The sequence below is a fragment of the Rissa tridactyla genome, chromosome 2, assembly GCF_028500815.1.
Source record: "Rissa tridactyla isolate bRisTri1 chromosome 2, bRisTri1.patW.cur.20221130, whole genome shotgun sequence".
NCBI classification, from domain to species: Eukaryota; Metazoa; Chordata; class Aves; order Charadriiformes; family Laridae; genus Rissa; species Rissa tridactyla.
In genome coordinates, this window is record NC_071467.1 from 14,979,392 (window position 1) to 15,003,024 (window position 23,633).

The window sequence follows — 23,633 nt, forward strand, 5'->3', positions numbered from 1 at the left end:
GCCAGAAAAATGTCACAATTTCCAGTCCACTGGAACTTTTCCTTAGCCACTATATGTTTAAATAAATTCTTCTCTCCATGTTTATTGTGCTTCTTCTAAACAGTTTACGCAATCCCTTTTTCTTCCTCCTTTGCCCCAGTAATGTGTTTCCCAAGAGTACCGTTGTTACTGGCCTCATATAAACTCAGATGTTCTATATTCATCAGAAAAGAAACCAACACAGAGTACAAACATATTTCATGCAAAATTATGTAGGATACACTGTTTCAGCTGGTATTGATTTATAGATTTAACCAAAAAAGTCACATGGAGTTCTTAATACATTAGTTTGGAGTAACTCTAGCCCCTCTGTAGCCAAAGTCAATGCAAGCAATTATGTTTCAACCACCACTGTTTGATTCATTACAGTAGGCCCAAAATACAGCACTTGGAAAAAACACCACTTTATAGAAACCTAAAATGTTGGATTTCCCCCCATTTTTAAGCATTTTTAAAGGATCTAGGCCTTGCAGCATTGTGCTGAAGTACAATGGCATACAGAGAAAGCAATAAATCTCACTGCTTTGTGTGTGTTGAAAGAAATATTATTTTCAAAAAGGTGGGATAATGATTGGGCACACACCTGATTTAATCATGTCTTTGATTGCATCTGTAAAGCCAAAAGAATATATCTCGTTACCTTCCAAATGGGTTATTGGATAAGACATACCCCTCCAAGGGAAGAAAGTTCCAGTATCTTCTTCCCTCAACACAGGACTGAAAATCCACTTTCCACAGGCAAAGTTGGAGCTAAAGGACTATGGAAAAACAGGAATTTATGCACATAAACAAACTCCCAAACTGGGCCCTTTGTGCACAGCGTGAGAGGATCTGAGAGCGCTCAATCTGTTTGCTGTATCGCCGTGCAGGCGGTGAGGAGGGAGAAGCAGGTGGCTTGCCCTGAGATTGCTGTTCTTCTTGTAATGCCAACACGACATAGCCAGCAGGATTTCTGGCACTAATGTGATCTACTGGCCTTCCAGCATGCATTACTCTGTGCACTGCCACAATCTCTATTCTCATCCTTCAAGGACCGATACAAAACCGCTATGTCCTAAGTATGCGCACTTTGGTTTCTGTCTCACAAGTTCTTAAGAAATGGATCTACAGATAAACTCACAGATACCTTGAAAAGCTCTCTTGGTGGCAGGAAGAGTTGCAATGTTGGCATCTCATGAATCTCACGTGATCCGGGCTAAAATCCTGGCCTGACTACAGACAGCGCAGTCAAGGAAATCAGGTTCTCACCTTCACATCTGCATAAAAATCTCAGTTGAAACAGAGAGATTTCAAAAGTCCTCAGACATTCGCTTGGAAATGGATGTACTTCTCATCCTTAAATTTGCTTGAAAAGCTGGACAATGTGAAAGGAGTGGTACTGTCAATCACTGCGTCTGTTGTACAAACTAACCCAGCCGATTTTGCACTGAAGTAGGCTAGGAAGTATTCTTACAAGCCCTCCCACCAATGCAACTGAGTGGATAATGATCTCTGGTTACCAGCCAGTAAAAAATGCTGATAACATCAGCCACCACAGCTTAAAGAGACATTACACTATGCCTTCATGAAATACAGAGGAATTCAGGTTGGAAGGGACCTCTGGAGGTCACCTGGTCCAACTTATACTGAAAGTTAGTCCAGTTAGTACAAGTTGCTCAGGGTCATGTCCAGGCAAGGTTTTATATATCTCCAAGCTTCTGTGGGCCCCTATTCCAATTTTTTTTACTTCCCCTCACTATGAATAATTCTTTCCAAATGTCTAATTAGAAATTTCCTTGCAAATTTTGCCTCCTGCCTATTGTCCTATCTCTGTGCACCTTGGAAAAGACTCTCTCTTCCTCTTTCCCTACACCTTCTCATTTAAGTAGTTGCAACCAGCAGCAAGGTCCCCCTGAGCCTCCTCTTCTCTGGGCTGAGCAGACCCTGCCCTCAGCATCTCCTTGTACATCATGTACTCCAGCCCAAAGCCACCCTGAGAACCAGCCCTCCTTGGGGGCTTCTTGTACGAAGACAGCTTTTTGCTGTCTATTTTAGATAATAGCATAATTTTGCATAAATTAAGGTTAAATAAATAAATTGAGCTTATTAAAATAAGCTTTTAACAAACCTCGCTTTATTTCTTTTGTTCAGTGTGCTTTTAAGAACCTACTTTCATCGCCTCATCTAATAGACAAGCAACAATATGATACAAATGGCTCCTATTATAGACTCATTTTTCTTGTCACAGATATCTACTTATTAATTTGAACTCATCTATTTCTACCATTTCCCAAAAGACTTGAAAGGTCTGAGTTTGTCCAAATGCTATTAGTTTTGAAAATACTTTAATTGTCCAAGACAAGTCTTTAAGCTTCTAGCCCCAAATAATTCTCAAAATGGTATTTGCACAATCTCTTTTGGGATTTGCACATGATAATGCTGCTATGAGCTTCTTCACATCACAAACTCCCTCCCTTTGCACTGACCGAGCAGCAAAATAGCCATTTAAGCTAGGAGTTACTCTTTCTACATCTTAGTAAAAATAAATTAATTTCAGCTAGAGGAAAGTATAAGTTAATTACATCCTGAGCATCAGGAAACAATTAACAGCTTTCTGTTATATCGCCCTGATTTCTAAGCTATACAATTATATGCTACTGCAGAAAAGGATGTGAAGGATGTGTAATTATCAAGAGAAGGATCTTTTCTGCAAAAAATGAAAGGAAATTGTTCCCCCACTGACAATCAGCGCTATCAATAATGCTTAGCTAATATCTTTTCAGAAGTCATTTCCATTATTTGCAATCCTAACTTTGAGTGACATGTTGGCCATGTGCTGTCAGGTTCTCCTCTGAAAGAAGATGATTGTAAGTAAGTGCTGGACTCTGGACTCTTGATTCCTCAGACAACCACTCGCAACTTCATCTTCCTGTGAATATCCTGCAATACTCATTGAAATTAAAAATCATTGGTTTTAGGAACTATATTGTAATTATGCCTTGTGTTTGGTTTGTCTCTTAAATCAGAGGTGGGAACAAAACACAAAGGAATACAGGGGCTTGCTTTAAGCAGTCCCAAGGCTTTGAAGACATGAGTAACAATATGGCGAGCAACGGATACAGCATATGAACACTTCTTTTTAACTCCTGCCAATAAACTCATTTGGCCCAATATGCAGGAAAGTGGTGCAAACACAGAGCCAACGGGATGTACAACAGCTCAGCTGAACACTAATGGAAACATTACGGCAATATACCCATTCTGGCAGTGGCCCCTTAGAGTGAGAAGCAGCGAAACAAACCCACATAAAGCTCCACAACTCCAAGTCAATGGCCACTGTGCTAGATGGCTGCTGTGTTACTGAGGGTTGGAGAATCCTCCCAAACCAGGTAGATTATATAAGATCCATAAAGGATAAATATGACGGTGCTAGTGCTGCTTATCAGCAGAACTTTGGTCTCTCAAGATTCCTCAATGCACCTCCAAGACAGCTACACCTCTCCCCCAGAAACTTAAACTTCTGTTCCAAGTTCTCCTTCCCTATTATCTTACACCTCAAGGCTTCTTCTATGCACTATCCTTGACAAATATCATCTTATCTAGCTGGAAAGCTCTTGGAAAGATAGTTTCCACAGCTCTTGAGCTCAATAACATTGTCCATTGCCCTGATTCCTTCCACTGCCTCCTCCTTTTCTGTCACATCAAACATAGTACTGTAATGGTTATTTTCACCTTCAAGCTCCCATCTTTGCTATCACTGTCTCTCAGGTGGTGTTGGCTTTTGCTCTGACTGGCCATTGAGTTCCAATTTTGCCATTCAGTTTTAAATCTTCAGGTGAGCATCTTTGTGCTTGCTGCCTTAATCCACAGGAGTCACCCTCACCCAAACACACACAGAGCTGGATATAGTCCCCCAAATCCTGCCCAGCGTTGCTATGATCTCTATGAAAATCTTGACATCTGAACAGGGGTTGAGCAGAGGAAGAATGGATGAAAGCGGGGAGAAGGGGCTCCTGGACTGGCACAGCTGTACTTTAACATCAGGGTTTGACTCTATGAGAAGCCAATCTTGCTGTGGGGTCCCCCAGTAAAAAGGGGAGTTTGTGGAGCTTGTCACCCCCTGACCCCAGGCCAGCTGACCTTATCTCCTGCACTGTCATTGGCGCTAGTTTGACACAAGGGCAGGCTGGCTGAGCTCCCCAGACTGCTCACCACAGGATCGGACATGCACCAATGCAGATGCACGAGGCCAAGTCTGGTGCAGCCCTAGTCCAAGGGAGTTGGGCGGCCCTTCTGCAGCAGCAGCTAAACACATCGGCTCAACGCTGCTGTAAAACCCACAGCATGACCCACAGTCGCCTGGTTCTCCACAGAAACCAGAAAACTCTCCTCTGCCTGCAAATCCCTGTGACACAGCTGTGGTAGCCCATGTAATTGCCCACACAATTGCAAGGAAATGGAGAATTATGGCCTTGTTATGTGAAAACCAGCTTCTATATTTGCTCGGAATTAGCAAGCCCAATCAGGCATATTTTTTAATTATTTGTAAATGCATCTTTGAGATCTGAATGCATTTACTGGATTGAGGCACTGTTAAGTAGCAAACTACGAAGGCTGTAAAATCATAGGGTTGATAATTAAGGTAGGGGGTTGCATTCTGAAACAGCACTGTGATGTGCTGGTCATATAAATCACATCATAGTACAAATTTCAAAACACATGAAATGTCAGTATTTGTCTCTATTCCTGCACAATACTCTGACGAGAGTGCAGAAGCAAAGTTATAAACCTTGAAAGAGAAATAATATAGGCAAACTGCGAACACAGTTTCTGTTGCTGTCTAGTAACAACATGTGCATTGGGCATTGAAACTCAACATGATTTTTATAGCCTGTCTTCTACCGGAGCCTGAATTTTTTTAATGGGAATCCAGCAAATGTTTGACCCATGTTGAGTTTAGGCAAATTAAGCACCCAGGGGGTGGTCAAGCAAACCCAGCAGTGGCTGCTGCCGCCGTTCCCACTCTCTGTCCTTGACCATGCGTTTCTGCCGGCTCTCTCACCCCAGTGCTGGCACCAGTCTGACCTCACGCTGAGCCTGTTTAGAAAGTTAAATTTATTTTATTTGGCTTCAGCTGCTTTAGTTCCCTGAACTTCTGATCCCAGACGAATGCCAGTGCACAGTGCAAGGGAAGTGATAAGAGCGGGGCAGTAGCAGCCTGCAGTTAGATCCGCTGTATCAGAAAACCACAGTGACGTGGGGTAAACCAGCACCCATCTCTCCCCCTGTATTTCTTCAGAGAAAGCTTTTATGTGGTCATGCGGCAAATCGGTTTGTAAAACTGACCCAACTGAAATATCAGCCACCTAAAAGCCCTGCAGGTCACCATGTGGTGATGGTCCAGAGATGCTTAAGCCACTCCAAAGGAGGGGAAGCACAGAGGAGTGAACCAGGAGGAAGAAACACCTATGTTGGTGTGGGTACAAGCAAGAGAGGACCACTGCTTGCAGTGGCAGTACTAGCATGAAGTTTTAGCCATCCAAACTATTAGCCCTCTCCGCTTCTCTAGCTCCAGGCACACCTGGATCCCTGCGTAGCTGTACCATGATGAAGAGTCAAGCTGAGGAACAGAGAAATATACGTAACAGAAGCAGACCTGCTGATGATCACTGCCTCAGGAGGTTCCTTTGGCTTCACAGGTTTCTCTAGAGCCTGAGTGAGCCTGTGGCACAGTCTGTGCGTTATCTTTTCCCTTTCTCCTTGCTTCCATGCAACTCAATGCTTTAGACTCTTCAAAAAATAAAGGAGCAAGACTGCACATTGCATTACATCCACTCCTGCTATATAGCACTCTGTGCTGTAGGTTTAAATATTTTATTTTTCTTTAACTCTGGGATCAGTTTTATTCTTTCTGCTGTGAGGAATAAAAGCATATGCACAATACAGTCGTTTCTGCTTAAGGGCACAGGAAAAATGTAGGATTCCAGGGAAAGGTCAAACCTCCAAACAGTTAAAAAAAAATAAAAAAATTAAAAGCCATTACTGTTTTTGATATTTATGAAATTGATTAAAAAGCCTTTCTCAGCTTTCCTTCTGCTAGCTAGTGGAGGCAAACTGCCTTTGTAAACCTGTATCTCCATTCTGTTATCATAGAGTCATAGAATCGTTTTGGTTGGAAGAGACCTTTAAGATCACCAAGTCCAAATGTTAACCTAGCGCTGCCAAATTATCACAAAACCATGTCCCTCAGCACCACATCTACACCTCTTTTAAATACCTCCAGGGACGGTGATTCAACCACTTCCCTGGGCAGCCTGTTCCAATGCTTAATAACCCTTTCCATGAAGAAATTTTTCCTAATATCCAATCTAAACCTCCCCTGGCCCAACTTGAGGCCATTTCATCTTGTCCTATCACTTTTTACCACACTACACCCTCCTTTCAGGTAGTTGTAGAGAGCGATAAGGTCTCCCCTCAGCCTCCTTTTCTCCAGGCTGAACAACCCCAGCTCCCTCAGACACTCCTCATAAGACTTGTTCTCCAAACCCCTCACCAGCTTCGTTGCCCTTCTCTGGACCCGCTCCAGCACCTCCAATGTCTGTCTTGTAATGAGGGGCCCAGAACTGAACACAATATTCGAGGTAGGGCCTCATCAGTGCTGAGTACAGGAGGATGATGACTTCCCTCGTCCTGCTGGCCATGCTATTCCTGATACAGGCCAGGATGCTGTTGGCTTTCTTGGCCACCTGGGCACACTGCTGGCTCATATTCAGACAGCAGTCGACCAACACCCCCAGGTCCTTTTCTGCTGGGCAGCTTTCCAGCCCCTCTTCCCCTGGCCTGTAGCGATGCATGGGATTGTTGTGACCCAAGTGCAGGACCCGGCACTTGGCCTTGTTGAACCTCATACAATTGGCCTCAGCCCATCAATCCAGCCTGTCCAGATCCCTCTGTAGAGCCTTCCTACCCTCAAGCAGATCAACACTCCCGCCCAACTTGGTGTCATCTACAAACTTACTGAGGGTGCACTCAATCCCCTTGTCCAGGTCATTGATACAGATATTTAACAGAACCAGCCCCAGAACTGAGCACCAGGGAAACACCACTTGTGAATGGCCGCCAAGTGGATTTAACTCCATTCACCACAACTCTTTGGGCCTCACCATCCAGCCAGTTTTTTGCCCAGAAAAGCGTACCAACAGTTTTAGTCGATCAGTGTAACTACGGTTGTAAGACTGTGCTCAAGTAGGTTTAAGCTGTATTTAACTCCAGGAGTTTATACATTAAAGTAATTTAAAATATATGGTTTCTATGTTCTGCTCTTCCTTAAGAAGAAAAGAACCAACAACCCATGACTAACATGTGAAGCTCATCCTTCACTCAGTGAATGCCAGCGGTTTTGCCGAGACCTGAAGCTTTGCAGTTTCTGCCATATTATTAACCTTTAGAGCCTCAATGCAGTTTTTCTTCAGGAACCAGGTACACAAACCAAACGTGCTTAGCTCTTGCTTCTTACCCAATCTTTCCTCCCCTTTGACAGTTCTTCATGAATTTAATCTCGTCCCACAAGAGCTTATTTTGAGGAGACGACTGTATTGAACCCTGGCCTTGAACACAGGAAAAAAAGTATCTTTCAGTTAACAAAAGTACTCACACAAGCCTGCTCTCCCAGGAAGAAAGAGGCAAAGGAGCTAGCACAGCCACAATACAAGGGTTATGAAAATAAAAAGCAGAATAAGTGGCAAGAAAGGTAGAAGAGCCCAGAGCCTCAGGAGGGAATCTCTGCTCCTGAGAGCAGACCCTAAGCCAAGAACTACCACCCAAGCCAGCACTCAGTGCCTGGACACTTAGTGATGGGGATGAAGTCTATGTCAGGAACTTAGCTGGACTGCGGAGAGGTTACTGTTTGCTGGCTGTGACAATATCCTTCACTTTCTTAAGTTTTACATCACAGAAAGCACTGAAATTCTTAAAATTTTACACTTCAAAATGTACTGGAGTCTACAGATACAAGAAATACCTCAATTAAAGCGAGATGCACTGATTCCTTCCTAGTCCTTGTCCATTTATCCAATAGTGAAAGCCGGTTGGCCTCCCTCCTGGCTTCAGTCTGTCTCTTACTCTACAGATGTGACTTTGGAGGGAGAAAAAACAGATCCTTTCCTGAACACAGTACCCAAGGCTCCCCATCCATTCCGGCACTCACAGCATCACCTCTGCATCTCCACACGGGAGGTATTTTTCTCTGTGCTTTAGGGATGCCACTCCTGGGCTTGGTGCCTGATCTCTCAAACCAGAGATCCCAATCCCGACAGAGTCTCACTTCGGTTCCCAAAGATCTGTGGCTTCACGCAGACCCTCTCTCGCTGGCCAGAGCCCGCTACTGCTGCAAGAAACCGCCACCAATTGCAGCCAAGGTTTCCTTTGCAAACGCTTTATTCTTCTTCTGAGCATACAGTGCCTACCCCTGCCGGGACTTGATAAATAGCTCAAATTCCTAGGCGCTATAGCTAGTAAATAGTAAATAATGACAAGTGACTTGAGGACTTCTCTGCCACAGTGCGAGCCTATGGCCACTGCCCCTCCAGGAGCAGGGATTGTGTAATGACTGCAAAGCTAGATTGCCTTTGGCACATTAATTCTGCCTTCCCTGCAGGAGCATCAATATCAGAACAGTTTCCTTTACCTGTTCATGGGAAATTCCTCTAATGAAAAATAAATAAAAAATATTCTTGCATGTGCTACCCACATCCAGGATCTCTTGCTTGCCTGCTGATTTCTGCTAACCTGAGACAGAAGTTAATGATTCACTTCATCTGGAATGGAATACATAAAATATACAGCACAAACCACTCATACAACATCCGCCTTCTTGTGTAAATAGTGAAAGAGTGATTGCTATTTGCACATGCGTTGTTAACTACTTGATCTCTGAGTTGTGCTTGAGGAAAGCTGCTGATGGGAACGACTGCATTATTAAAAGGCATAGCTTCAAGGAAAGAACTAAGCAAACAAAAACCCTACATCTTGATTTCTAGAAATGTTGAATAGCCACAAACTTTGCTGAAGGACATGAGAAATTGAAATTCCTGGCCCAGGAATCATATATATATGTATGTATCATGTATATATATATACAAATACATATACCATATATTATATGTCATATATCATATATACATGCACGTATGTATCTGCATGCATGCATGCTTATATATACATATGGCATTTGATGTCATTAAAATTAGTACAAACGGGCAAGATTGAAACACGTGAGAAGGTGCATCCGGTCTCAAAGATTCTAGAAAAATGAACATATTAATCTGAGGAACACATGCTTTTTATAAAATTTAAATACTTTGTATTAAATAAAATATATAATTGAAAGTGTTGCGATAGGGTAGAGTTAGCAGGAAAGTTCTTGATTTCAGAGCACTTAATTTTGCAGCTTTACCAACCTTCACGTTCAAACCTTTTCTTTCAGTGTATTTATTACTCTGGTAGAACTTCACAGAAAAGATTGCCAATTTTTTGGTTTCTTGATTTTAGAAAATGAATTAATGAAAGTGAAATTATTTGGACAGAGAGTTCTGGAGCACTCTGTTCCACAGAGATCTGATGATATAATCTCCTGTGTCCTATCCGCCCCAATGAAGTCAGCAGACAAGCGCCTTCCCAAGTGAGACGACTGAAAACTATTTTTTCAGGGCTAGTTTTGAGCCCAATCAGTAGCTCTTGGCTAAGGAAAATGCAACCACTGCTGGAGAACTAAGAAAGTTGCAAAAACATGGTGTAGGGGGTGGAAAAGCACATCAGCCCTTTAGGTGGAAGTATAATATTAGATTGGCTTAGGCAGATCACAAAATCTCATCTAAAAATGGCATATGCACTTGTTTAATACCTGAAGATTGGTCAGGACCTGACTTGAGAGGAACTGACTTCTAGACAACAATATATCTTAAATCCTTAAGTTCCTTTTAGTGAATAATCTTACACAGTTGTAGTAGCGCATCACTAGGGTCTTAATATACTTTCAACCACAGAGATAGCATTTAATAAATTATATAACTATATGGTTAATATATTTCTATATTATAGCAATACATTAACGCAAAGGCTGTTTTGATTACATATCTCTAGAAACATTGTTATGTGTCCTGGGTTCTTTGCACCTTAGAATGCCAATGAACTTTTGAACCCCACCACTGTGAAAAAGGTTGACTATTTGTTGCTCAGAATAAGAAAAAAATTTCTAGACCTGTAGATGCTATCATCCTTCAGAAGTTAATAACTCTGAAAGTTATGCATGTCAATATATTAAGAAGTTTTCTTAAAGTGATAATCTTCCTGAAGTGAGACCTTCGGAAGACCAGTGAAAACTGGTTTTGACTTTTCTCTTGCAGCTTCAAAATGTATAGCTGTTTACCACGTAAAACCTCCTTTGTAAAATGAAACTCATATACAAGCTCTGATAAAAAAGCAAACAAATTTCTGTTGAACTGTATCTTGCATTTTGTCTCTTCTGAAAGAAAGAAAACTCTCTAAGAAACATGCTTCGTATTTCCCTAAGCAGAAAGAAAGAAGATGCTGAATTATAAGAACTACTCTATCAAAATCACTGGCTCATCTAACAAGTTTCCTTGTTTTTATAATTTTCCTAATATTATGTAATAATCTAGGAAATATATAATATTTCCTAATATTATATAATAATTTTACTAATTATTTACTCAACTATTTAACAGAAATGGGAATTGGGAAAGGTGTTGCTTCGTGTAAAGGCTGATCGTAAAGAAGTATCCAAAAGTCTGAAGAGACACTAAATGTCATTCAAGTTAGACCTGCTACAGAGAACCGCACCATATATACAATAGCAATTTCTTATTTAAAAGGGAAAAAAAATGAGCTCTTTAATATTGCTGTTTGGTCAACTGAAGCCTGAAGATACCTTGAATGACTAGGCACATTTTCTGCAAGAAATGAGGGACTCTTGGAAGATATACCAGATTTTGGTGACAATCTGGCATCAGGAAACAATTAGCAGACAAGAAAGATTTCAAGCACCTCTGACTTGTAAGACAGGCAGCCAGCAAGCATATCAAAACACGCCCATTCAGACTGCTTTTGGTTGCAAGATCAGCTCTAACTAAGTTAATGCTCAAACCCAGACAGAGATACTTTAATCCTTCTGCCAAACAGTGCTGAAATGGGCACAGCCTCTTGCCTTTGACCAGGAGAGAAATGAACTTGGAATCGCTCTGCTTCCAATAAAACTCTTATCATCAACTTCAGTAGTGCCGTTATACGTTCCCATTATTAGGCTTCCAATGATGACTATCCAAAGCAGTAAGGCTGTGATCCCTTCCTGCAGGGACACCATGTGAGACCGAGGAAGCTGAGGGACATTCGGTTCCCTGGGGCTGCCCCCAGGCAAGTGTTTGCAGGCAGGGACGTAGCGGGGTGGAGGCTTCGAAGGGCTCTCCCAGCCCCAAGGAAGCTGAAGGCCCCGTGATCCTCTCAAGTGCTGCTCATGGTTACTTCAGGGGACAGGTCCATATGGGTCACTTGTAACCTGTGGAGCCTTTGAAGGGCACCTCCATTGCAGATAACCTCAAAAGACCGAGCTCACCACCAAACAGCTATAGGCTCTCTGGAACTGCAGCAGAACAGGGGGAAGAGCTGGGTTTTTGGGTGGTTGGAGCTGTCAGGCAGCCAGAGCCTTGGCAGTTTGTCCAGAGCTCGTGGTGCCTAAAGAGCCTGCAGCTGGATTGTGCCCATCCCAGCTCTCACCTTGTTCTTCCTAGTCTTCTGCATGGCAGCGAGAACCTGCCAAAGGGCTGTCCTGAAGTGCCATGCTGTTGAGATCTCCAGCTTTGTTTCATCAGGCTCTCAGCCTGATAATTTAAATGCTCATCAAGAACTAAACTTCAGAAGTCCTCACTTTAAAAAAATATGTTTCTATTCACTAAAAGTAAGAGTTAGATATTTGCTTAGCCAGCTACCGGGTATAGAGGCAAAGGACACTACTGGATGTAAAAATTTACCATGTTAGCTAAAATATAGCTCAAGTTCATGGTGGTTTTTTTCCATAAATCACCCCACTCATGGACCAGGATTTACATCATGGCCTCAGCTCCCACAAACTGCTCATGACCGAAGCTGGTAGGTGAAAACCCCAAGCCAGCTTGTGCCAGCAGCGAGCTCCCCAGGTGCCAGCAGCCATGGCACACACCGGGGCAGAGGCTCCTGACCTCACAAAGGAGAAACACAGATCACAAGCAACCGAGGGACAGTGACAAGAAGGAAAAAACTCTTTGGCGTCCTCCTCCTCTCCCTCCCCTAGCCAGCGTGCATTTGCCTGGGGAGGGGAGGGGGCAGAGGGCTTCCATCCCCACCACCAGCACTGCCCCTGTGCAAAGCCAGGCTCACCAAGGCGCTGCTCAGGTGACTTCAGTCCTCACTGCATGAGGAGGTCCCTGCCAGAGAGGGACAGATGTGCACAAAACAGGCCACAGAAAGGGGGGCCATGAGGCAACATGTGAGGCTGAAGCAAGACGGGCAAAAAGAACTTTGTAAAGAATTTAAATCAAGCAGCTCCCATAAGTATTTGAGTTTAGACACACGTGCTGTTTGGTCTAGTACAAGAGTGCTTTAAATACCTACATTTGGTTGGGTTTATGTAAGCAACACCATGCTCGCAGTTTCATTTTACACTTTTACTCCTAAGTTATGCATTCTTCTCGCAGTATGCAACACTTGCTCCTATGCACTTTCACCCAAATACACCCATAATCACCTGTCTGGCTGCATCACTCCCGCTGGGGGCTTATCTTGCATTTGTAAGCATCCCTAAGAATAGAGTACAGTATGTTTCCTTGAATGCATGCGTGTGCTGGTTTTCTATCATCTGTTTGCCTGCCCAAAGGCTGCTGAGATAGCCTGTCTTTGATCCTGAAAACCCTCCACGTTTCCATTTAGCCCTAACAATTATACACTTATCTTGGAGAGGAAAAGGGAAACTTTAAATGCTGGGTTGGCTAAAACTTGTCTACCAGCCAGTTTTCTATCGCATATTTTGTGACTTTTATTGTCTGGAAAACTGAAGAAAACTAACCCTCTGCAGAGCATGCTGACAGAGAAACAGAACGCAATTTTGGGTACAGTTTCACAAGACGGTTCCAGCTGACCCAACAGCTCACTGCTGCCAAAATAGGAGGTGTCGCTTCTTCTCCACTACCTCCTCTTCTTGCTCCTGGCTCCGCATTCCCACCATCTATCTCCTGTGGGTTCTGGCAGTCAGCAGATCAGAAAACTAACCTACCCACTGCTTCACCACATTGGATCTGCTCCAAAGAAGTACAAGAATTACATAAGCAGGCATGACAGAGAAGGAGGGACTACACAGCCGGGAGCGGGGAGTAGGAAGAGGGCTGAAGGGGAGAGCGGATCCCCCCATTCAGCAGTAGCTAAACATGCAGGCTGAGTTGTCCTTGGACCACAGTCCAAGGAGATCTTGGCCACTTCCTACAGATTTGCAAGGGAATGTCCATAGGTAACTTCACGGGATGGGGAATAATTATTTTATATCTGTAGATCATCCTGCCCAAAAATAGCATCATGTTTCATTACCTTAATAAATAAGACAGCAACGCTTATACTTGATTGTGACACTACTGAGCTGATTCTAGGAGCCAGACATGTTGAAGTTTCCCCAGTCTTCTCCTTAGGGAAAGATTGCAAAGCTTGTGCTTTTATGTTTAAGTATGACGCATATAGAAAAACTTCATGTGATCTTAATAGAAATTTTGCATTTGCCTTCAACCTTCATTTTCTAGTGACATAAATTAGGAACAGCAGGGTTCTTACCAGGTACCTGGACAAACAACTCAGCGCTAAGTCCACCATGCAGAGCCTGTGTGCTGGTACACCCTGTCACTTTAGGTTCCCCTTCAGGCTACTTTGAAGAGGAATCTCAAGCTTGCAGCAGACACTGGTGTGTACAGGAGCCAGACCACTACAGCAAAGTTTACTCCCCAAACACAGTATCACTAGTGTGCATCACAGGGTGACAATGGTCCTTACCATATGGATACGACCAGTAACAATGCCAGTGTCTGTACGAGCAGCAATGATGGCACTTCCCAAATCAAACAACGTTTCTATCATTTTGCAGTGTTTGTTTGGCATTTGAGCAAAAAGTTCCAAGAAAATTCAAACAAAAACTAGTGTGAGAATATTTCTACAGTCCCTTTCTAGTTACACATATAACACACAATAATAGGAATTTTCTTCCTGAATCACAAGATGTTCCAACAACAAGCCAAAAGCCTTAAAATTTCTTTTTTTCCTCTGTAGTGCATGGGTACAGATGGCACACTAAACACATCACAGAAATTAAAAATTAACTGAGTCAGGCATTTTTGTTAACGGTTTCTGTGCTGCACACAACTCCAGTCGCACAGCACTGTTAATTACTGCTGGTGCGGCCAGTAGGGATCCCCTTCCATCTGCTGGGACCAGCTGATGCAAAATAAAAACGAGTCCTTCGGAGAAGGAGCCCCCCCTGGAGTGTCACCGCCCGGCACGGCGGCGGGAGCCGGGGACTGCGCGGGAGCGGTTCCCCGCGCTCAGGGCTTGTTTGGGTGGGGTTTTTTAATCTTTAAAGGTGCAAGTCTCCTTCTGCATCGGTTGATCCCTTCAGGGATCCTAGCAGCCTTGCCCCCCAGGCGCCTCCAATTCCACGCAGGGGAGCAAAGGTGCCCGGGGCAGAAGACCCCCGAGGCGGTGACTTACTTCCCCGGGCTCGCAGCGCCGGCTGCCACCTCCCCTCCTCCTCCTCTTCCTCCTCCTCCTCCTCCTCCTGCTCCGCGCTGCGGAAAGCGGGCCGGAGCCCGGGGACGCGCTGGAAGCCGGGCAGGTGCTCCGGTGCAAGGGAAAGCCCGAGGGGACAGACCCTCGCCCTCCGCCACGCAGGGGACAGACCCTCGCCCTCCGCCCCGCAGGTCCCCCCTCCCGCCTTCAGGGAGGCTGCTGCTGTCCCCCGGGGACGTGTCCCCGGCAAAGAGGGGGGACGGCACCGCTTACCGGAGCTGCTCGCCGGTGAGCAGGACCTCGGCCATGTGCTCCAGCTCCGCCGCTTTCTGCTGCATGCTGCTCATGCCCTCCTCCATCGCCGCCGGCCTGCGGGCACAGCACCGCCGGGTGAGGGGGGACCGGGGGGGACCTGCCACCCCCACCCCCCCGTCCGCGCTGCCCCCGCTGGCAGCTCCTCCGAGCGCCTCCCGCCTGGCCCCGGCGGCTGCAGAGCTTGTCACCGGAGGTGTGGGGGACAGCGGCTGCCGTCCCCCGCCGCTTCGGCTCACCTGAGCGGGGCAGGTCACTTTTCCCCTCGGCAAGCTCGGATCCCCCCCACCCCCCGCGCCGCTTCCCGTGTTATTGTGTCACAGGCAGGCGGAGAAACACATGGCTGCAGCCGCCGCAGCCGCAGCCAGCCTCGCCGAGGCAGCAGCGTCCCCCCTCGGCTGTCACACGGCAGGGTCGGCGCTGCCTGGTCCCCGCGGGAAGGGGCCGGCTCCGGTTCCCCGCCGGCCCCGCCGCGGCGAGGGCAGCTCGGCCGCTCCGCCTGCCCCTGGGCGGGAGGGGGGCGGCGGGAAGGGGCCGCGCACGGAGGAGCGCAGCGCTCCCCTCCCGTGCAAAGTCCGCCCTTCAACGCGGGAGGAGAAGCGCGGCCGGGGTGCGGGGGTCGGCGCTGGGCTGCGGGGCTGGGGATGCTGCTGCCGCCCGCTCAGGTAGCGCGCGCTGCGCCTGGCACTTATCCTCAGAGATACGGGGGGGGACCACACAGAGAGGGAGCTATTCGTCCTGATTTTCACCCTCAAAAACTGCTGCTGCTTTCCCACCGTCCCGATTTCTGCTCACCTGCTCCCCAGGGGCTGTTTTCAGACGTTGGTCCCCTTCCCACCTCACCTCTTTGTCTCCAGGCGACAGCGGATGCAGAATTCCTGAAAGGGCAGAGGAGCGTTTCTCTCAGCATTTAGTCCTGGCAGTGGGAAGTAAAGTGCAAGGTCATGATCAGTGTTTGTCAACGGTTTTGATGGGGAAAAAAAACCCAACAGCCTTTTTTTAAAAAAGTACAGGAGGCACCTCCTGCAGAAGACCCCCGAGGCAGCAGTGGTCCTGTAGTGGTCCAGCCATGGTTTTCATTTACAAACGCATGCGATTAAGATATATGTTGATTGCCTACTCATTGCCTTTATTTCTGCCTGCATGTACTCCATGTGCATGGAAATTGCGGATGCTTTAGTGTTTGCAATACATCGATTCAGGACCAAGATGATAACTTCAGAATCAAGAGAAGAACTAAGAGGGAATCAAGTGGACCTAGTAGCAACCAGGCTGCAGACAATGGGAAGAAGGCGGTTCTCTGCACAGCCCATAGTACACTTGTGGGATTTATTACCAAAGGAGGCTCTGGATCTAAAAGAAAGGACTTAAGAGTCAAGATAAAAATCGACAAGTACTTGGAAAAGAAACCTACAGAGGGTTACTAAGCAGGCAGCAGCCACATCCAGCTCAGGAAATTCTCTCCGCTGAAAATAATTGGAAGCTAGGCAAGCACTCACGAGATGTTTCATGTATGCCTTCCCTGCTGCTCCCTAAGCATCTGTTTATAGCCACTGAGGTGAATACTGGACTAGATGGACCTTTGGTTCAACCCAGTAGCGTCGTTTTAATGAGCACCTTTGCAGGTCTCAAAGAGCAGCAGAGATCCATGGGTGGCAAAGGAGAAAACCAGAATCTGCCTTTATTTCATTCATGGAATGGGCCAGGGAGGGCGGATACCTTAAGACTGTAAACACTACAGCTTGAGCTTGCTTGCTGTAAATTCAGAAGTCGTGTTTAAACTGAATACTCGCAAACACCATCTAATTCCACTCATACTGAAAACATACAAAGTACAGATTCACAGAGCTGGAAACAAAAAGGGAATTGAAACAACCATCTCATCTGACCTTATCTTTAGGACAAAGAATTTACACAGTAATTTTTATCAAGCACTTTATCACATGACTGAAGGAAAGACAATTTCAAGAGAACATTATTGTACATTGCAGACCATTTCTGGGTAAGCCCTTGGCTCCATCACCTGGGTTTGGCTAAAAGGGGACACACCGTTCTCTGCTCCAGCGGCACAATCTGCAATGTGTCTTATGCTAGTTTTCCCGCTTTTAAGACCTCTACTTGCTGAAAGTCAATTCACTAAACAGGCAGAAGAGTACCAGAAAGTGGAGAGTTTCTTCTGGGCTAGTGGGCAGAGCTGTCCTGGTGGCTGTGGGGTCCAACAAGCACCAGAGCTGGCCCCGAAGTGCAGCAGTCCTGGGCAGCTTGGAGCAGGAACAAAAGAGGAGGAAGAAGGAGTGGAAAAGAGGGAAGAAGCTGTCTTTAGGCAGTGACAAACTTGACTCCGGGTGCTTGTCTGCAGCCTGAAATGCCTATCTTTCCTTGCACAGTCTTGCAATTGGGAAATGCAGGCCAGCGCAAGCTCCTGCACTGAATTATTTAATGATTATACATGGCCATGTTTGCCTTTGTGCACTGATATCCCATTTTTAATTTGTTCCACATGTTCACACTGAAATCTCTTACAGTTACAGAGTGCCTAAGAGGAGGGAATTGGGTATCAGCCATTCCAAGCCTGCTGTCACCCAAAAATGGTTAATTAACGTAACCCCAAAGGGTCATGTTTCAGCCAAAACCCAGTAATGAGCTATATAAAATAGCCTGTTTATATGTTTGTAGCTTGTTTGTTTTTAATGTACAGACTGCTATAGAACATAAGGTCTAGCAAAAGATTAAATTGTCTTGACCCTTCATCCCAGGGGAGACCAGCCACCAAAACTAAGATGCTCCTCTAAGAGGTGGGACAGCACGTGCAGAGCCTGAAATCCTGACAGAGACATCCCTCTGAGGTAATCTCTGCAAAGTGGATTCATTTCTCTTTTATAAATGCTGGATCAATTTTAGGAGTCGATGTCTATTTTAGATATGAATACACACTTGCATTTTACCTGAGCACGGCCGGAGTTAAGGGAGGTGAAGTTAGTTGGCTAACAGGAAGGCACTGCTCAGCCAGAGCATGACAGAGCTTGAAGCTAGAGCCCTGGGACACTTTAAAATTCATCCTCCACAACATCAAGAGAGCAAGAAGAGCCGCATAGGTCTGGTGGAGAGTCGGTACCGCAGGCATGAGGGGAACATCAAGTATCTTCCAGTGACTTTTGATGACGCTGGAGTCTCTCTGGCATGCAGTAAGGTATTAGGCTACACGTTTGAACCCCCAAGGTCATAACGCTCTGTGGAACATCATGCATGAATAGGGACATTGTATCAGAGTATTGGTTTTAGAAAACATTCTAGTAATTTGTATAAACTTTCTTATCTCACTGAGTAAATGCCCAAGTGCTGAAATGCTAAATGTTTACTTAGTGAAATCAGACTATTGCTTTCACTGCTTTAAAGAATATTGCATGCGATCTACATTTTCACTTGATAAATTAACCTGAGATTTGATAAATTAATTCTGTAGTCTCACTAATTAATTTTCTGCAGGATTATTTTAGCATTAGACATTCACATGAAAAAATTAACAATCATGTGTGCACTTCTTATTTCTCCTATAGTATTGTTTCTGAGCCCCATATAAGGTTATTTGTCTTTCCTTTGCTGGGATGACAAGACCTTTTTAAACAGGAAAATGACAGACAAATCATTAAGTCATTGATCACCTCATGCAAAAGATGGTGAAGCACTTGAGGGAGAAAAGATGTTAGCAGGTAAGCTGTTCGATGGGTTAACAGTTTTGTTTTTCCTAACGTCTTCTGTATAAGAGCCAGCATTATGTAAACATCAAATTTAAAAATACTTGGTCCCTCTTACTGAGGAAGACAAATACAAAATAGGGTTTTGGCTTTTAAGCTGGCCTTTCATTTACGTAGGTGTTGCAACCCTCATGGAAAATGAGCGCGGGGACTATTTTTCTATATTCCCATGCTTATTTGCAAAGAGAGCTCCCTTGTCTTTGTGTTTCAACTGGTTCACTTCCTTAGCACTAAGGGCCTGGCAAGTGGAACCAGAGGAACTACCAGGTATTGTCCAGTCTCCCCTCCTCTTTTCAGGCTACGTACAATAGTGTTTCCCATTCTTGGCGGTGCATGGATTACATTCATTGCTGCTCATTTGCTGCTTGACGTTCCAACAATTTAAGTTGTCTGCTAGAAACCGGTCAGAAGAATCAGTGCTTGTGTGATTCAAAGGATTGAATGCATCTGGCCATGCTAATTTCAGTCTTGTGATAAACCACAGGAAAAGTTAGTAAGTTTTCAGGAAAAAAAAATGGCATGTTTTAAACTTCTCTTTTTCTATTATAACATCCAAGTTCCTGCAAAAGCCACCATGGTGAGATAACAGGAGAAATTTTGCACAACCTGTCCAACATTTCAGCACTACAGTGAGACTCGTATCTGTTTAGATTCTTGCATTTCATGTGACACTGACCTGGTAATTGCTATAATAGTGAGCCGAAGTGCAGAGAAAAAGGCATTTTGATCCTGAGATAGGCAGAGACAATCTGAAAGGGGCTTTCTAAGCCTGTCGTTACTCAGCTTTTCCATTTAGTGTTAAATGTCCTAACACTCATTGGGCCAGAGACAGTGAGATTCTTGTGCAGACTGACGGCTAAAGCACGGCCAAGAGACGGCTACATGTTTTCGTGCTTGCTCCTGTGAACAGATAAATATTTTATGGAAACAAACAGCTTCAATGAGAAAAAAGATCAGAAATTCACATCAGACTAGCAGACCCAACAACTCAAGTTGACAGCATGGTCTGCTAAACCAAACCAAACTGCTAAACCAAAATGCCAGTGATGCCATTTGTTCTATACACTCAAGTCCCTATATTTATCTGTTATACCTGGAACATTTTCCATTTTCTCTTACTTCATATATTCAGTAGTTTTGTAATAATTTCTGATTTTGAGCATCACAAAAATATTTACCTGTCAAAAAGCACCTGTAAAACTGGCAGAAACCTTAACCTTTCAAGATTTCATATGTATTTCCAGTAGTTCTTTTTTGGTTTCTTTTCTCTTTATTTTATTCTGCATTTAACTGATAGCAATTATGAACTTGCTCAGCCTGAGCTGTGTCTACATCGTATATTTAGCCCAGGTTGTAGTCTGGGGCTTTTGTAGTATCCAGCTTAGTGAACAGGCTGGGAGGTGTGAGTCAGCTGGGACGTGTGACTAAGAGCTGCAAAGGAACTGCTTTCTAAACCACATCTCAAGTGTGAAGACAACACCTACTAGCTAAGTGGCAAAAGGCAGCTTCTTAAGCTGTCCCTCCGCTCCATCTGTGTTGATGTCTGGTTGTGAGATCAAAAAGCTTTACTTAAATCACTGTGGCTTGAACTGACGGTTTGACTCTTCACTGTAACCAGCCCTGACCATTCAGGCGCCTTTTTTTTTCTCCCTTGGGAGACAACACCTATGAGCCGAGACTCAGTCTAAGACACTGTTCCTTACTAGTCCTTTGCTACCTATTGCTGCTTCTCAGCCTGAGTTTCTTTTGGCTGTTGCTCTTTCCACGCTGCCCATGATGGAGCACACTCTGCCTCAGGCTATTTGGCTCTTCCATGCCCTAGAGTAAGCGGCACAGCCACAGTTTGGGGTGGGCGGTGGGTGCAAGCATGCAGTGCACACCTATCTGTGGATATGTGGTTCTGGTGGCAGGAACAGACGCAAGCAGCTTGACAGGATGCCAAAACAGCTGCTGCCAAGAGATACAGAATCATACTCCCCTATGATTGATGAGGCTTGCAATAAAGAAAAACTGTCTTTGTCAAACAGTACTCTACAAAGCAGAGGTTTCAGCGTTGTCTCCATCCTTAACCACATCACATCCTGTCGTTAGGTGAGGCTGTGTGGCACACACAGAGACATCCCGCAGCTGAGGAACACCCGCCAGCAAAGCTGCTCCCCAGGCTGACGTTGCAATGATGCCACCATTGCTGCGAGACTTCAGAAACGCTACAAAGCGACAGCATCACTCAGCTCCATTGGGATAATCACCACCAGCAGCTACTCTGGCCTGCCTGACTGCGGTCACAGTTTATGCCTGTGAAATAAACTGTTTCCAGCAGATATCTGTTTAATCGCTCTGCCACCCTGTGGTCCTTTCAAGAATTTAAATATGAAAATGCCTGTTAGAATATTGCTGTGAACTGATGTTCGACAAAAGAAAAGGGCTGTTAAATTAAGCTAATGGTAATTTTATAAGGGAATAATCTTTAGACCATAGAACTTTTGCACAGAATTACAAACACAAACATACTTGACTCCACCATTAATTTCCTGCCACAGCAAACACCAAAGTAACCAGCGAAGCTAGTCAAAATGAAAAATCGAAGCCAGTAAAATACTAGATATGTCAATATTCTCTTTTATGAAAGTTCTTTGCAAGGAAGTGTTTGTCTGGGACCTCCTGGGTTCTCAAAACATTTACAGATTTCTTGGAGTGCTGAAACAATGAGATAAACTCTGCAGAACATGCTTCTAAAATAAATCAGATAGCACATTGTGCTGAAATATATAAAAGCGATTGGATATGACCAGTCCCTTTATTGAACCAAAGATAAGGTATTTTTGTTGTTACAGAGAACCAGAATTCTTTATGGAGAAAGAGCTTTGCTGCAGCTCTGCACCAGGGAAACTGGGTACCAAAGGATCTGGTGGAAGGAGGCACCAACAGACAAGCAAAAGCAAGAAGCAAAGCAAGGTCTTCTCAGAAGAATTTGGGTCTCTTGAAATGCAGAAACTCTTGAACTGCAGTGGGAACACTGTCCTGCTCTCAATGTCTCAGCAGAAAAAAAAAAAAGCATCTGCAAATCAGTCTCTACTTGTGTCTGGGAAGAAAACTTCACCAACGTGCATTCACTGAGGGAAGAGGGGTGAAATGAGGATAAAAAGGTAGAGGAAAGAGCAGTGAACAGAAAAGGAATGCGGAGAAGAGAGTCCTAGTAAGAACAGAAGTGGGACTTGAGCTGAAGAAAAGAGGGGGAGAGAATCAGGAAGGGAAGAGAAGAAGCTGGAAGAAAGACAGCAGCAACAGAGCCAGGCTGAGGTAGGAGGTGGAAGATATAGATTGTCTTTGTGATGTCCCTCAGAGCTTTTCCCTCTGTATTACACTGTCTTTGCAGGTGGATGCTGCCTGTCTCCACAGCAAACAGCAGAGAGACCAGACCTTTCCTCCCTCTCTCTGGAGAGGAGCCGTCCAAATTGTCACTCTTAAAGATGTCAGTATAGAAAACTGGCCTGGCAGCACCTCAGGAGACCCACGTACTGCACGTCCCCACCATGGAATAGGATTGGCTACACCTGTCCTTTTCCTGTCACCCAATTTGGCAGACCCCAGCACCCACTCACCCAGGAATGGAACTTGCGCTGAATTTTTAATTAAAGATTTCTAAGTTTCTTAATTGTCTTTGATGTTTCTGTCATTCAAATTGTTAAATCTGTGGGGGGAAACTCATTTAGCTCTCCAAAGAGGGGTTACAGGGCAGTATCTCCCCTCAAGCCTCACACAACATCTCTTCTGAAGCAGTCCATGATAGAGAACAGCCTCATCATCCACTTACCCAACAATTTCTCGAGGAAAGGCAATTCTGTTAGGTAAGGTCCGTGCCAAAGCTGATGCCCCAGTCTCCAACACCTAGAGGGGAGAAGATGAGAGGACAAGGTTCTCTCCTGACCATATGAGCAATGAATTTATTTTCTGAGTCAAGAGTAACTGGAGATCTGAGAGGCCAAAACATCCATTGAATGGAAAGTTACTTCTGTTGTCCCGGTTATAGCTTACCACATGATGTCGAATTGTTTAGCATCTCAAGACATTAATATCCCTTGCGATATACTCACTACTAATCATTACTCACGGAGTTGTAAGACAAAAATTCCACCTACTCATTGGCACAGTGATCACAATGGAAAAATGTTTGGCCCCATGACAAGCTCCAGTATTCAGCAGCAGGATAAAAAAACCTACAGATGGAGAAGGTTAGGATCTACACAGAAAAAAAAATCAAAAATATAATCAAAAATATAATTGATACAGGACCATTCATGCGTTAGGCACAGGGCCTGGTAATACCTGATGAGGGCGGGTAGATGGAAACCTTCAGAACAAAGTGTTTCTTGCAGAGATGTCTGCAGAGTTTTTTCCACTTTCATGTCAGGCAGATGGTTTGGGACTAAGAAGGACATGGGACTCGAAGGACTCCTAGGTATATTGGGGAGCAGGATGGGAAGGGTCCAGCCTGCTAATCTAACATTTTAGTGCCAGGAGGAAATCTGGGAATGACAAAATTGAGCCAACTGGTAATTCTTGGAAGGGTCCAGCCTGAAATCTCATTATTCAACATGAAGGAGGGTGAGACTAGAAGGCCCTACAAGCAGAAACAAGAGAAACAACTGGAATTTATCAGAATCAGATATGTGTTCTGCAGTTTATAGATCATGCCAACATTGGGGGGTTTGGACAGAATTCTTATGATGTGCTCAT

At 44.7% G+C, this 23,633-nt stretch overlaps 1 protein-coding gene across 3 annotated transcripts in view; it reads right to left on the reverse strand.

Moving 5' to 3' along the window:
• The window catches only part of DEPTOR (DEP domain containing MTOR interacting protein), a 77,761-nt gene extending 61,738 nt beyond the window's left edge, over window positions 1-16,023 (reverse strand). The window contains exons 1-2 of one of the 3 annotated variants that reach the window (XM_054191107.1): window positions 15,937-16,023; window positions 15,103-15,198 (exon numbers count right to left, since the gene is read on the reverse strand). In XM_054191107.1, the coding sequence (XP_054047082.1) occupies window positions 15,103-15,188 (86 nt within the window). In that variant the 5' untranslated portion in view covers window positions 15,189-15,198; window positions 15,937-16,023. The other 2 variants (XM_054191104.1, XM_054191105.1) reach the window with 2 other exon arrangements.
• Between the last annotated feature and the right edge of the window lie 7,610 nt (window positions 16,024-23,633).